At 33.9% G+C, this 16594-nt stretch overlaps 1 protein-coding gene across 1 annotated transcript in view; it reads right to left on the reverse strand.

Moving 5' to 3' along the window:
- The window catches only part of LOC118186048 (voltage-dependent T-type calcium channel subunit alpha-1G-like), a 283525-nt gene that overhangs the window by 41721 nt on the left and 225210 nt on the right, over nt 1–16594 (reverse strand). The window contains exons 26-28 of the mRNA XM_085816460.1: nt 14693–14844; nt 11892–12001; nt 8215–8345 (exon numbers count right to left, since the gene is read on the reverse strand). Coding sequence (XP_085672586.1) covers nt 8215–8345; nt 11892–12001; nt 14693–14844 — 393 coding nt within the window. The remainder of the gene's footprint in view (nt 1–8214; nt 8346–11891; nt 12002–14692; nt 14845–16594) is intronic.

The following is a 16594-nucleotide window of genomic DNA, read 5'->3' on the forward strand; positions in this document are numbered from 1 at the left end:
TATTTGTTAATAACAAAATGAGTGGAAAAAAATGCACACACAGTATTTCCAAATCAAAATCTAACCTTTATTTTTTAAATGTCATTCTAAGACCATATTTCTTTTTAACAAATTGGTATATTCTAAAATCATTGCTTTTACACAAAGAAAGATTATATAAAATATCATACATAGATTTGCCCTGGCATCTTTTTAATAAAAAATAAATGCAGTATTGTCCACATACATTAGATGTTAAACTTTGAAATCGAATTTTATTATAATGAGTTACACGAAAATGTGACACAAAATTCTCGATGTTTTTTCCATAAAACTCCGGAGGCTCTCCGTAAGAATCGAAAAATTCCAAGGCTTTATCTTCTATAAACAGGGCAAGCCAATGCGTTCCATTTTCTGTAGAGGGTGATACATTTATTACCATAGCAGATCGTTTTCCAGGCATAGGTATCATGTCAGAAGGAAATACTCCTTGGAAGTACGGAGCAGTGTCCATGTCTTGAGACAATATGTGATGAAGCTGAAGGGCGTACATCTTAATTTGCAAAGTCGTAAATAACAGTTCTGGATTTATTAATCTCGATTATATTTTCAAACTCGCTGTACACTATAACAGATATTGTTTGTGATAGTGGTGCTCTAAATTTCATTTCTAGACGTAAATTGCTGTGTTTTATTAGATTCATGTGCTCTCCATCACATAAGTCAGGCGACAAATCAAAGGCATATAATGTATAACCTAAGGGATAATCGTCTCTCGATATAAAAATACCATGATCTTGACTCACTTTCTCTCTTCCGAGAAATAAGCTTTGGTAAGCTCGAATATAATTATTTTCATCAAAATTTGGCTCGAGAGGATTGTAAGGCACAGGCTGACCGTCCACATAGGCTCCGATAAAATTTAAGTGATAATGATTAAACTCGAAAGGTGATTTCTTATAAGTTCCGTGAAAAGCATCATTATCTACGCATCCAACAATCACCCGTTTTGGCATCTGCCCGACGAAGACGTTATCTTGTACGATAGACATGCTGCCTTGCGGTACAGAATATACTTTGCACAACACTCTGTTAATGGGGTATTTTGCTGTCGCTTTTTCTAAAGCTTTGGCATGTCCGAGAGTAATACCTGGACTGACGCGAACTTTTCGAACGAAAAGGGAAACATGATCCAATACCACTTTGTGTCCTTCGTTACCATGTAAACAAAATTCGGGTTTACTCCGTATAAGTTTTAGTTTCAAATCCACAAGGTTCAACATTAGTCTATCTTGATGAAACAAATCGCAGTGAATGCCCCCTATCATATCTATTGTATTACTTAATTTAAAAAATTCGGAACGCTTAATCCAACCTTCGTTATCTGTAAATATTTTACTAAATGTATCTTTGTAGAACATTTCGCATGTAAGTTGCGAAGTTTTACTGTCAAACCCATGATTTAATAGAGTTTCTATATAAGCTCTATATGGATACGTATTGCTCGAAGAAGAGATTAATCGATCGTTTAGAGTGACGTCCACTTGAGAAAACAGCGAATGAAGGAAAAGATTGACGGGACCAATCTTTGAATCTGCTACTGTAGGTTTTCCATCCGTTTTTATTATTTTAGCTTTTACATAAAGAAGTGTTTGGGACAAGTCCATATACTCCTCTCCACTACCGGAAACAAGGAATTCAACAGGTCCTCCATCAAATACATTCGAAAGTGGATGAAACTGAATCCATTGCCCATTTTGAATGACAGTCTGAGTTCCAGGTATGTGAAAAAGTTCTAATTCTGATTTAGTACATTCGGGAGAATCTTTTAACATAAAAGCCATTTCCGTTTTTTTTTTTTTTTTTTTTTTTTAATATGTTGTTTAGGTTAGTCAAAAATATCTCGTCGACGTAGCTTTTTGGCTTTCGAAGAACTAATACGTTGTCGAGTTTTACGCTTTCTTTTATACTTCCCTCTACCTAACATCGATTCTGCTTTCTTAACAGCTTTTCCAGCCAATAATTTTCCAGCTTCTCTTGATCTTTGTTGCGCGGCCATCTTTAAATTTTTTCCCTCCATGACATCAGAAGCTATACGTGTCCCTGTCAGCAAGGCTTCTTTTCCTACGGTTTTTGCCCCTTTCCAGAGAACAGGTAATGCCATTCGAAATATTTTCTTAAAAAATCCACCGATACCATAGCCTCTTTGATAAGCTATCTGTCCGCGATAAAATGGAAGGCCAGATCCTAACTGGCCGACATAATGATCTTCAAACTTTTTTGTACAACACATATAAGGAACACGGCTCATACTGTATGTAACGTGTCAAATTTTCAAATGATGTGTTTCATGAAATGTATTATCCCTTTTATAGGATATGCCGCAATCGAAAATGCAGAATAATGATCATTTTTCCTCTTTCGAATGGAACAAATTCCCCAGAGTTTAATCTTATTTCCATTTCAATCGTTTGAAAATGATTTCGAATAACAGGAACATAGTGTGGTCTGTCATAATGAGTACTGATGACTTCTCCATCTTTTCCATTTATTTTTACAATACGCAATAAGGGAGCTTGAATGTTTCCCACTATTTGTGGTTCTACGATATCTGTATAGATATAAAAAAATGGGAAGGAAGCACGTGGATCAGCGACGAAGGAACTTTCAGCTATATCTTCTATTACTTGCGGTTCAAATCCTAACAGATTGCAAAGACCTTTCTCAAAAATTAGTTTTGCTTCTTTCTCGGTTTTAATATTCACACGCTTTGTCACAGGACTGTATTTAAATGTAATTTTGTTTCTTAAAGGTGGAATATTCATTTCGTTCAAAATATCTTGTACACTTTCATAATATCCAGGTGGTAACCTTCTTCCCTGGAGTTCTCCATCTTTTAAAGCAAACCCGAACAGATTATTTTCTTTATTTATATTATACCATTCGTGCGGATAAATTATTTCGGTTAATCCAACTTCCCATAGACCGTTTAATGTAATTGGTATAGGTAGCTGTGTCACAAAATGCGAAAGTGTATTTTCTGAGAAATGTTCTTGACTACTATCAGAGGGCAGCGTCACGTAGAACGACATCTCTAACTGATGAAATTCAGAACAGAATGTTCTCTTTTTATAACATTTTTACATCGGATACCCAAGCATTAAATTTATCCGGGTATCCCTGAAATTTGACAAAATACTGCATTTTTCCAGCCACTTTTTTTTGTTTTAATATTTTTTCTACCGGATAAAATCCCGAATCAGATACTTTTTGTAGTTCATTTTCATAAAAACTACCTTCAATCACTTCTCCAGCTAAATCTCTTAATTTATAAACTACAGGTTTTCGGGGGATCATTCGATGAATTGTCAATATTTCTCGAGTCCAATTATTTTCGTAACCCTTCTCAAAAGGTCTTTTCAGCTTACTAATACGCACCGTATCGCCTGTTTTAAACTGGGGCTTCGTAACAGATTTTATCATATTACCATATAAATTCTTCCATACCACAGACTGATTATTTATATTCACTGATGAAGGTTCCATTTGAATACTGTGATGCCAAGTGTGATTGTAACTATAGATTAATTTATTCAACACATCTATATAGCAATGTGTGTTAAACTCTGTAAAATATTTCCACATTTTTGTCTTTAGAGTCCTATTAAATCTTTCAATAATGCTCGCTTTTGTTTCGTTATTTGTTGTAAAATAATGAATACCCTTTTCTTTAAATAAATTTTGCACTAATTTATTTTTAAATTCCGAGCCTTTATCTGTTTGTAATGAATCTGGTTTACGCTCTTTAAAAATGTTTTCAAATGCCCTTTTCACACTAGAGCCCTTCTTGGTTCAAAGGTATAGCCCAAGCATATTTCGAAAAAATATCTATGCATGTTAACAAATATTTATACCCTCTATTAAATCTGGCTAAATTTTGTAAATCTACTAAATCAGATTGAAATTGTTCGTCGATCCCCCCTACAATGACTCGGTTGCGTTGGAACTTGTGTCGCAGAGGCTTGTGAAGCGTATAAGAATCCCTCTTCTCTAACCATCTTTTGATCTCTTTGCTCTTTACTCCAGAAACACGACGTAAAGCATTGATACCACCGAAGCTTGCCGGTTGCGCTGGATTCCGATAAGTCAGATCCAGAATTTCTGACATTACAACATGAATTTTTATCAACGGAAAATGTGATGTTCATCCTCATACAACCGCTATCCAAATAAATGATAAATCAAATTTAAATTTATTTATACTTTTTATAAGCCCCTTACCTAATCCTCATAACAACCTGTTCAAACATTAGTTTTATAGTTTCATCTAAGTTAGAAAATTATTATTATCATTTCATTTCTTAAAATATAAAAAAATAAGAGACTAAATATTTCAATTGTAAACTCTTTTATATGCACAAAAATTTATTTACAAACATTCACAAAATAACTTGATAGGCGATTATTCACACGCATATATATATATATATATATATATATATATATATATATACATATACATTTACAATAAATTTAAGAAATGAACCAACTAACCTGAAACATATAAATCTTTAGCATTATTTAACAAAATTTCATAATAAATATTTTTTAGAAATGACACTGTAATATAATTTGCAATATTCGAATTTTTACTCACAAATTCAGCAGCAATGTTCACAATATTTATTTTACACACAGCAAGATCTCCATATTTCCAAAGTTTATCCGAATTGGTCATTGTGACACACTCATGGCCAAGCTGATTGCCGTATTCCATAATGCACCCACTACACTCGAAAATGTCCGCTATGTTTGAACTTATAGTCTCTTTTAAGAGTTCGATAAGAGATGTCGAAAGACACATTTCTGCATCAACAGGAGCAATTTGGTTGTCCTGATGCGATGGCATTTGCTTGAAAACTTCGTTCAAAACGTAGAACTGGAAAGTAGGCCCAAACATTAATGTAACCACCTCCGTTGTTATTTGTTTTCTTATTCGTATGAGTTGCTCCCATTCACATTTTGTAAGAACACATACACTTGGCAAAAATTCACGAGTCAAATCTTTGCGCACAAAATATCTCTGAAACGAAACACACGGGGAATTTTCAACTGTCACTGTTGAAAGGAACAAAGAGTCTTGTATAACTGCACACTGACCTTCTCGCAAAGAGGGACTTAGTATATCCTTATATTCCACTTTGTCCGAAAAGGCTTGCCACAGGTAAGGAGAGAGAGTGATTCCGCTTTTCGTTGGTATAAACTCGTTGTTTTCGAAGCGCACATATTTTCTTAAGTGTACACGTATTACACGAGCGAAATCTGTTATCACAACAAAATTTTCACCACCAAGATAAAAATGATGAGCAGGTAAAGAATCCAACTTAAACGTCGTTATACTTGCATCGTTAGTCATATTACTTTGACTCGAAAATCTAACTCTCTTGTTCGAAGTTGTAGGTTTCTCTGTTGCAACAGCACGCTTCATTTTCAAAAAATCGCAAGACAATATTTCTTACAAACTACTTTCTTCGCAACAAACAAGAGGCAACTGAATTCTTTCCCAAGAAAAATGGCTCTGTTGCTTTCGATGTGACGTCAAAACAAAATGGCTGGCTTAGAACCAATAGGAAAAGCTTGTTATCTTATAACACACCTCCTTCGTGACGTATTCCATTATACGTCAGACAACATGAACAAACACGAGATACTTTCATCGTTGCCGCAAGAAAAAATAAAATTTTGATAAAAACATCGTTGCCACAAAATTAAAAAAAATTATCTCTGACAATATTTCTCACATATTTTAGAAACAAACACTTCTAATTTCACTTTTCCAACAACTCCACTCGATTTCAAGATGGCGGATTCAAAAATGAACACGTGGAACAATCGTCGCTGCCACAAAATCAAAACGAAACTTTCCCCCCAAATCCTCGTTGCCATCCAAAATACCTAAATCCTAAAAATATCCATGCACTTCTACTTCCACTTTCAAAACAAACACTTCTACTTTCACTTCGAAACAACTCAACTCCACTCAACAAAATGGCGACACTTTCGGTCACGTGACCTCTGACGTCACTTCCGCCGCCGCAGTGGGGCCAATACTACTTATGTGCTATTTCACAGTCTACCCGCAAAACCCCAGAACAAAGCCTATAGGCGACAACGCTCGCTATATTTGAGTCATAGACTCGCAAATGCGATGTGTCTGTGAGTTGAGGTATTCTGTCGGTGACAGAATTCACATACTTTTCTATCATAAAATGTCATATACGTACTTAGTCTACGGAATGGTAATGTGATGGGAGAAGCCATAGCCAAGAACAAAACTGATGCGTGCACCACAGAGAAGATAACGGTAACACTAGACTTCCAGGCAGGAACTTTAGATATATCACAAACAGTAAAGTTTATGCTCTGCAAGAAAAAAGCGTTTGCGGTCATGAAGGTAATACATGTGCGATTAAAAATTGGGATAACTGCTTTATTGGTCTACTTTTTTAAATGCCAGTGGTTAACTGCGGATCATAGGTTTATACTGTTTCTGAAGTTTAATGTGCATATGTTAGAGAGTACGTGGCATTAACAAACGTAACAATTTACCAGTTTTCTAGATACTGTCTTGCATGTTTGGACAATTCTTGTGAAAGGCTTTTGTTACTCCGGAAGGGTAAACGGCTCTATTGCGAAGCATTTTGTGAATGAATGTCGGAATAGTTTTGGCTTTTGGATAATTCTGCGTTACCTCTCATTAATATTTGCAAGATGACAGCAGAATTACAACCACTGTCTAATCGCATAACATACTTATACCTCCACAGCACGGACATGGCCGTGCTCTGCATCGTATGGTTCAAACCAAGTTTATTAACGTGGGACATACATGTTATCTTCCAGGAAAGCGCCTTAACATAAGCAACCTTCCAACTTACAGCTACATCCCCCCGGGGCTCGACGTAGAGAACTCTGCGAAGCTACTGGCTAGGATCTGTACCTAGGCAGTCTCGGCCACGGGGGTATAAAATTTATGAACTTTGTAGTTCTGAAGGCTCTGGGAAAGGTCACTTATTGGCCGGCCTCGGAGTCTGGCACGTCCTAGCGCGGCGTGGTTCTAGTAACCCGGGGGTCTCCCCCGGGGTCGCTGGGTAATGTCCCATTGCGACGGGCTCGCCCAAGCGACTGGTAGGAGCATTAGACGACCGGTGCTGCCTGGTGTCTTATCCAGGTGGTGCGCTGCTCTCTTGGAGGGTAATAGTGGAGGTTGAACTTCCACGATGTGCCCAAGGGGGAGTGGACCCGCAGTGAGATCGAGTTCTCGGAGCGGGGAAGCCCAAACTTATCTTATCTTACAGCTACATTATGTTTGCAAAACCACTGTTACAAGTGCTACAGACGTGTGTGCCATTTTATATACTCTTTTAAGGCTTACAAGCGATTGCAGAATGCTTCAATTTGCACCCATGTTCCTAAGCTTGATTAGCCATAAAATGATTGTTGTTGGAAAGTCTGATAACTTTGCTTATAAGATAGAATAAAAATTCAACTAAATTTTATTTGTCCTTTTCTGAGGATAAGAAGCATAGCTAGAACCTATAAATGAAGAAGATTGGTTAATTTCTTGAAAATAACATTAACCAATTGTGTGATCTGCCGTTCAGTGTTACAGATACCAAGGAAAAATGTTCTCTCAAAGCGGTACACCTGGTCATACTTTTTATCTATATTTTCCAAACTCTAATGGAAAATTAAAAACATTGCAGTCTACGAAAAGTACAGATTAGCGCTAAATTCTACGAGGATGCACGGTAGGCGTTTGCTTCATTTATAAATGAGTTACTGCTAGCTAAATTCTTTTCCTCATGCTCTTAATTTTCATAGCTATCCGAACTGAAAGAAACAAAAGAGAATGTTTAAATTTACATAAGCGGGGATGTTAGTAAAATTTAAAACTAAATATAGCATTTTCAAAACCAGCTTTAGAGGCCTGGAAAAATCATCTGTCAGAGTTAAAACAGCATTCATCATATATATGTGCTTCAATCAAAATTTTTCACAATTTCTGAGTTGAAAATAACTTTCTTCCTCGTGTTAAGTTTTATATATATTTGGCAAGAAAGTTCTTAAATGTCATGACAAACACATATTTTATGCAATTAAATATCTTCATCACAATTTTTTGTGCTGATAAATAATCATAAAGAAGTGGGATACTCTGTAATTACTACTTGCCTCTTGCTATGCGCAAAACACGGAAAACTCTGATGATTGTTGGATTGATGGGTATCAGATCAGATTCCATCTTCTCCAAGACAATACCAGCGATAGAGAGGCCAACGATCACTACGTCCAATTGATTCCACCTGAAAAACAAAATTGTTTAAAAATCTATATTCTAGAAAGCAACTTCTAAGTATACCTTGCAAAAAGATTTACCTTAAAACGAGTTTGTCTTATCCCAAATAATTTCAGGAAAGAAATCGAATACTTTTTGTTGTCATGTATATTGATATTTAGTTTATCCGTATATTTTTCAAAATTAGGCAAAAAAGTGACCTTGCATTGGAATAGATTTTGAAAAAAACTTTATCAGTTATGCGGGCAATCAGACACAAGTTTCCCTTTTTTACAGAAGCAAAATTTTTCTGCTTTGTTGCTAAAGAAGAAGGAGTTATGAAGAAGTTGGAACTAGAAGAGCAGTAAAAGAGGAATACAGTTGTTACCCAACTTGTGGGCCAATTAAGGTCGGTTTTCTGTTTAAGTTAAAATTTAACATCCGTATGTTTCGCTTCCCGTTCAGAATTATATTACTTAGGAAAATGCCTTTGCATTTTTAAATGCATGCCGTTATAACTTTGCCCCGTCTCCGAAGGTGCCAGTACTTTTAATCAAGTGGGTTATTTTTTGGAAAGGTGGAAACTGTAAGCATCTCTGATATAATGGTATTCAAACCCAAATTAAAGTCATTATCTAACTTCATAAAGTAAAAAAGGCGACCTTCATAAAATTAACTTTGTAAAAAGGGTTTGTGAGCTTTACGCCGTGGCACTGCATTCGGAATGGAATTTTTATTTATACTTTTCTAATCAGAATAGCAAACTAAAACACTTCATAAAAGTATCTCAATTTGCACCTTTATGAAGATTACTATATAATTACGACTCACCTAGCCAAACAAGTTGGTTTTATGATCATAACAGGCCACGTTGCTATAAAAGGTATTTTATTCCTCCTTCCAGTATGCCTTCGGGGTGTAATGGTAGCACACTCGGCGCGTATACGAAAGGTCCAAGTTCGAGTCACGGTGAGGGCATTGCTCATATTTCATTTCCCCTGCTTCATAAAACCTAATGACTCTACAACTATTTTAATTTATGAAGTTAGTAAATGATCAACATAAAGGCGGAAGCAACTCTTATGCCCTTGCACTCTTGTACGCTTTTTGCCTTTTTGAACGATGGCCAATTGCATAAAGATACCGGCATCTTTTATGGTGTAACCCCCAGAAAAAGATGAAAGTAAGGGAGAACTTGAAGAATAAAACCTTAACTAAATCGTACAGATATGCCATATTAATGTAATTAAATTGTTTATCAATTAAAAAATCACGTATACGAATAAAATATAAAATTAAACTTCTTTCAAATACAGAACAAATTCTTCTCAATGGTCGTTCCATGTTATTTATTTCCTGTCCATTTAAAAATTTAATCTTGTTTGTTTAAAAAATATTATAACCTCGTCAATTATAAATGAGATTTAAATAACTAATGATTTTATTTGAAGAAGAATGCAATTCATTTTTGTACTTTCCTTATTAGTAATTAAATAGTGATTAATTTAAATAAAAAATGCTTTAGTAAGTTGCATTTTCTAGCAGAAAAACTTCAGTTGAAATTTAAACCCAGAATGTTACGCGGCATATTGGCCTTTAGGTGGTAATTAATTATAAATTCCTCGCTTAGCATTTATGACTTCTACTGACAGCTGGAGCATACCAACGGCGACATAAACACGTGATGAGTGACGTGAGCGCAACGTTTTAATATAAACACAGAGTACGGAAACAGAGGACTTAAATTCTGCTTTAAGGGGACTCATACACCTTAAACCCCTCATGATCTTCGACTATGTGACTGTTGCAAGAATTGGGATATTTTATTTATTTTAAAAGTAATTTCTTCCAACCGTTTACAGCTGACTACATAATATAGCTGCTTTGGAAACTAGCAACAAGAAAGTTTGTGTTGCCACAAATATTTTTGTAATTTAATCCTCTTTGTGACAAAGTATTTCGCCATGTTTCCACCTTGCGCGCATGATATTTTAAAAATGGGTAATGGTATATACTTGAAATTGGATGGAATTCTTAATATGGGCACTATTTTCTAATGGAACCAACAATCTGATGAATATTTTAATATTGAAAAATTTTATGGACGAAAACATTACAAATTTTTTTAAAAAAACACATTTTATAAACTCAACTCAAAATAAAATAAAAATTTAACATGAAATTTTTAGAATTTTAGATTCACAGTCGTTTCCAAATGTTATAAAAGCTATATATTAAATATGGAATTAAATTATGAAACAGAATGTTTTAAACTGTGCGCGCAAGGTGGAAACATGACGAAAAATGTTGTCACAAAGCGAATTAAATTATATAAATATCTGTGGCAACACAAACTTTCTGATGACTATTTCAGAAAGCAGCTATATTATGTAGTCAGCTGTAAAACGTTGGTAGTAATTGCTTTTAAAATAAGTAAGTTATCCCAATTCTTGCAACAGTCACCTATTCGAACATCTTATGGGTTTCAAGGTGTATGAGTCCCCTTAAAGGTTCTACACCGTTCTTAAAAGTTCGGCATTCTTAAAGAATAAACGAAAACGGTGCTGTAGCGTTTTATCTAAAACGTCGTGTTTAGTAATAACTAGTAACATGAAAGCGACAAAAGTTACGTGAACTTAAAATGGGTGACGTGTTTCCCAAATTGAAACTGTATAGAAATACTAATATTTATTTTTTGTGAAAAAAATTATAAATTTCTTGCTTAGCACATTGAGTTCTATTAACAACGGGAACGCAACAACGGCGACATGAATCTAAGACGAGTCACGTGAGCACAACTTTCAGTGAATGTGGACCCCGTGGGGTGATTCTTCGAAATCTTTTACAGACAGTTAACTTCCTCTTGTTTTGTAGGTTAGTGTATACATTTCATCAAGATCGGAATAACACTATAGATATGTATCAGTTACACACACACATAAAGAAATAAATGGACACTTTTCTTTACAGTATATGTAGATGGTTTTGAGGGTGTCATTTCTCAGGTCCAGATAGTAATTAATGATGATTGAAATAAAGCTGCGTTTATTGTTTTAAAATCTCTTATTTTGTTAATTAATAACAGAATAAATTTGAAAAAAAAATATTAAATATTTTACGCTTCGCTGAAAGACAAAACACTGTCTCGTGGAAGAGAAAAATATTCTAATTAGGGCAGTGGCAGCATATTTCTTTTAAACCTAGTTTTCAGATTAAATCTGAAGCATAAATATTTTACGCTTTACAGAATGGCAACACAAAGCTTTATCGATGACACTCTTCTACTGCGTTATATTATAGATTAGTTTACATACTAAATGTATTTAGAACTCTTTTAATAGGTTATCGTATCTTAAAACTTCTATTCAATGTTTAAAAATGCCAAATATTCTTAAAAATTTTTGAAGGTGAAGCCGAGGCACATACTTCTTTTGACATTTCGGAAAACAGGTGTCTTAGATATATAAATTATGCGCCCTCTTTGTAATCTAATGCGCATTACACCATGGAATGAGGAAGAGGGAGAGAATGCACTGTTGTGTTATGAAAATAAGCGAAAGCAGTGGAAATTTACCTGTTTTTTAAATACTTCAGTATTCCGAGGGCAACTACCTTCATGAAAGCTTCAACTATGAATACAGCAGTGAAAAAATAATTGAAAACCTTCAAAGCATATTCCAGTTTCTAAGAAGAAAAAAAAAAACATGGTAAAATATTTAATACATGGTATAAAGAAATAATGGTTAAGCAACAATCTTATGTTTGCCGTAGAGTTTAGCCAAGACTCTAACGATTTCGAAAAATTCTGCAGTATATCTTTGGTCCTGATGAAGAGGGACTTGTACATATTCGCCCTCGAAACTGATGGTTAAAATCTAAGCCAAACACAAGGTTGTTGCTTTGCTTAATTGTATGCTTTTTACTTTCGCATGTTTCTCTTCTTTCTTAAAAATAATGATTATTCCAAAAGAGAAATGTCCTGTTGAAACCGGTAAAGAAATACTAGTTTAGTTTAAAGTTTGCTGCGAGCTTAGTTTCTTCTTCAATATCATTTAAAGTGCTTTCTCTCTTTCTTTGAAAGGTGTAGTAACAATTAGTTTTCTTAAAATTTTGTATATTTAAAGCAAACTGCTTTGAAATTCACTAATTCTCTCTTTTTAATTATAATTTTGATTTCTTGAAACATCATGCATTTTGAAAATAAAATATAAGTTTACCTTTGAGACGCAAATAATAGCATAACACTTTTAATTTGATTTTGAAAATGAGATTAGAGAAACAGAGTTTTAAATGATAGATGCTAATGTATCGAAATGGTTCTTAATTATTATTGAACTAAGATAAAAATTAACTTTGGATCAACAGTAATGCCTAGAATACGCTCTAAGCGCTTTAAATACCTGATATAGGTCTCTGTTTTCATCCAACAATATATGCTAGCTTGAAGTAATATATATTTGCTTTGGAAAGTGTTTGTTAGCTTAAAGAAATCTACCCTTTTGGGTTAGAGTAGATTGAAGGGTGCCCCTTGGATTATCGATTAAGTTGTTTTTCATTTATCGCCAAGTTATTGTTTCATTTATGGTTTGTTTATAGTAATCTGAGATTGTATCATTTATGGTAACCTGAGCAGTTGAATGCTGTGGAAACCCTATTATCATGTAATTGGTTGCGTGATTGCGGTGAATTTGAATGACGAGACGGATTTTGAAAAGAAGTACGTCGTTATTTTGTGTTTACACGGTAAAATGGCTGAATGTTGTAAGATTGGTTTGAAGATTCTGTACAATTTGGAACGAAAGGCGTGTTGACTAGCGTGTAAAGGTATACTTAGTTGCCATTATAAGTGTCCTGTTTGTAGGAAGAAAACGCGTATAGTCGAACGTCGGAGGATACCTGCAGTACGGAGGATAATTTTGACTTGTCATATATATCCGTCATATTTTTGTGAATTTATGTATCGGCACTAGTATACAAATTCTAGTTCAGATAATTTTAGGGAGTTTTTGGATGCTGTTAAAGAATTTTGTTTAACAGAAGACAGAGAAATTTGTAAATAAGGTAAGTGAATATTTCCTTTGTGTAGTGCTAAGTTGAATTTCTTCTTTTATGCTATTTTATTGTTTGATTTAAAATGAAGTGTATCGAGATTATATATTTTTTGTTGGTTGCTCCCTTGACGTTTTAAGAGAATATAGATCGCTGTGTTAATGAACAAAGGGAGTGCCCAATGTTTAATTTGTGCAATTTTCTGATGCTAGTTTAAGTGAAAATAGGTCGATGTGTACATGGATATCGAGTTTGTGCAATTCTTTGACTTGTTATTTTGGATTTGTGTAGCGGTGATTTTTGGTGCAAAAATCGCTGCTACACAAAGCCAAAATAACAAGTCAAAGAATTGCACAAACTTGGTGTCCATGTACCGCCAAAAATCGCCAATTATCGCGAAGGGGCACCCGTAAATATATTTTTACCCTCATTTGTCCTTATTTTTGATTTTAGTAAACCAAAACTTGTTGACTATAAGTTGAGTTGTTATATGCAGAAGGATTTGAATTGAAGTTTTACTTTTTAACATGGGCTTTAGGCAACTCTCAGGCAATTAAACAGACCATGGTATACCAAACCGCGTTATAACCAGATCCTACTGTATAAGAGTTCATTATAACCTGAAACAAGTACACACGTTCCATCGAAACAAAACTACAGTTTCCTCTGCCAGTATGCTTATGCATTTACATAACTTCAACAAAGCGAGCTTTGGGAAAGTGCATAAAAGACTCTCTTTTCAAATCGTTGCTGCCAAACGTATGATTCTATTTTCTTCGATCGAAAATAAATAACAAGAAAATACGATACTGAAATATTTGTTCTTTTTTTCCTCTCGTATAAAGATAACATAAAGTTGTGTCGCAAGTTATGTATTTTTGAACTCACTATTTTGTATTTCATGATAGCATATTATCTGTAACTATAATGTACGAGGAGAAATGAGAATGTATACATTATTATTGTATTTTCAACATATTTTGTCTCGAGTAAAAATGTAAATTTTTGTTACAAACATGTAAGATATAAAAATATGACGGATATTAATTCACAAATTAAAACTTAATTAGAAAGAACTGGCAATAGACCTTTAAATTCATAATTTTTAATTAAACACATTCGCTCTTCAACCAGACGTTTTGAATTACATTAGTTTCATTTTTTGCTGAAATTTGTTCAGTATAAAACTGGAGTCCTTACTGTTTACAAAAACATCTGCTGCATTTAAACCTCGAAATATTTAAAAGCGTGTCTTAAAGTAGAGGTTTTATGCCTTCATTTAAGTTGATAAGAAATCAGAAACCAAGTGCTCTCTTTAATACTCACCTTAGGCATCATGTAGAATTCCATCGCCATGGTGACAACGTTTAGTCCAATGACCGCTGCGATGGCCAAGTCGAAGTATTTACTTGTTATGATGTTGTGAGTGAATAGCCGGGGCTTCGAGTAGTTGATGTAATATGGAGGCTCCCTCATTCCTGGATAAGTTGGGAAGTAATTATCAGTCTCCTAAGATAAAACTTAATCGAAGAACTCATTCAAACTCTTTATAAGTACTTACGACAATGTGTATTTACACTTTTTTTTCATTTATACACTCAGTGGTAATCATTTGGCCGTGATAAAAGTAGCTTACAAAACAAGCATAAACGTACATATATGACTGACTGCTTACAAATAATCAGTAACGTAACTCTACAGGAATATAACTTTAAACTGTGTTCTAAGTAATTCCTCTAGGAGTTCCGCGAATCAAAAACAAAATTCGAAATTTTAAATACTTCATGGACTGTAAAACTAAAAATCTAAAATTACTAATTAAATAATACATTTCATTTTTGTTATTATTATTTTCTAAAATATAAATAATAGATCTGTTTTTATGTGTAAAAATATTGTAATGAAATAATCATTATCCATTTTTTTCCACTTAAAATGCACGCAAGACTGAGGTTTTTTAGCAGATTTTTTTTTGCTTATTTTTCTGAGAATGGTAGGGGTAATTCAAAGCATTTTTAATTTTAGGCGTTCCACAAAAATTATAGTTTTTAAGACTTCCCCGATACGAAGAAGTTTGAATATCATTGCTCTAAAACAGGGTTTCCCAGTCACATTTAGACATGGAACACATTTAATCATTATTGGTATATATTCAAGAAGATAACGGAAGTCCTATGTACACAGAATCGAGAAAAATGGGTTACTTCTCCGTCCCCTGTTCTATTGGGCGATTGCCAAAATTAAACTTGCGTTTTTAATAACTCGAAATCGTGACCTAGAATATATATATTAGATTTATAAATAATATTGATATAACATGCCTATTTTAACAAAAAATAGGACTTTCTGAAATGACATGATAATTTGTTTCCATATTTCGTTTCTATTACTCAAATTATGCTTAAATATCAAATTTTGTAAATGTTGGTGGGAAATTTATGGAGTATTCGACATTTAAGGAGTAATTCATTTGATGATTTTATTTCTTACTCTTAGTTGTTAGAGTCTGAAAGAAAAAATATAATTTTTAAATAGTGTAATTACTGAAGTTATTGCATATAATGTAAAAATCATTATTTCTGGCATTTTCTTTATTCCTGTTACTAAAAGAAAAATGGGCCTATTTCAAAACTTTCTAAGTCTGCTTAACAGCTCTTGAGCAATGAAGATTACTTTACTTTTCCCTCTTTCTGCTATGACAATTAACCAAAAATTGATTAATTTCTTTTGTTTGTTCAGTTTAATGTCAAAATTTCAACAGACGCCGCTTACACTCGAAAAGAGTTCCACATCCCTTTCTTTCCCGCATTTCTAAAAATAGATTCCGAAAGGACCCGCCTACACCCTAACTTATTCTCTCTGCCTCTCCCTTCTCCAGCCTGGTTCGAATTCCTAATTCCATTCTGAGTACTAACGGACGTGTCTCGCTTTAAAAACTGGCAAATACGTCAGTTTATTAATTCATCTTCTGGCCATTTATGCGTAATATGTAGATTTTCTTTTCATACAATTTTAATTTTACCTTTTTGTCTTATGTGAATATAATTTTATTCACCCTTTCTTAAGTGTTTAATTGTTTTTACTAAGATTGCATCATGTTCATTATTTTTAGAAAGTTTTCATTAAGTTTATATGTTTAAAGGCGAAGGTGTCGGGGGCATTTTTCTCAAGTAAGGAAAATACAGCTCACTCTTACAATAATATATCACGATTTTGAAATTTATTTTT

This window comes from Stegodyphus dumicola, chromosome 5 (assembly GCF_044657685.1).
Source record: "Stegodyphus dumicola isolate Sdum_Otavi_A_Nest chromosome 5, ASM4465768v1".
NCBI lineage: Eukaryota > Metazoa > Arthropoda > Arachnida > Araneae > Eresidae > Stegodyphus > Stegodyphus dumicola.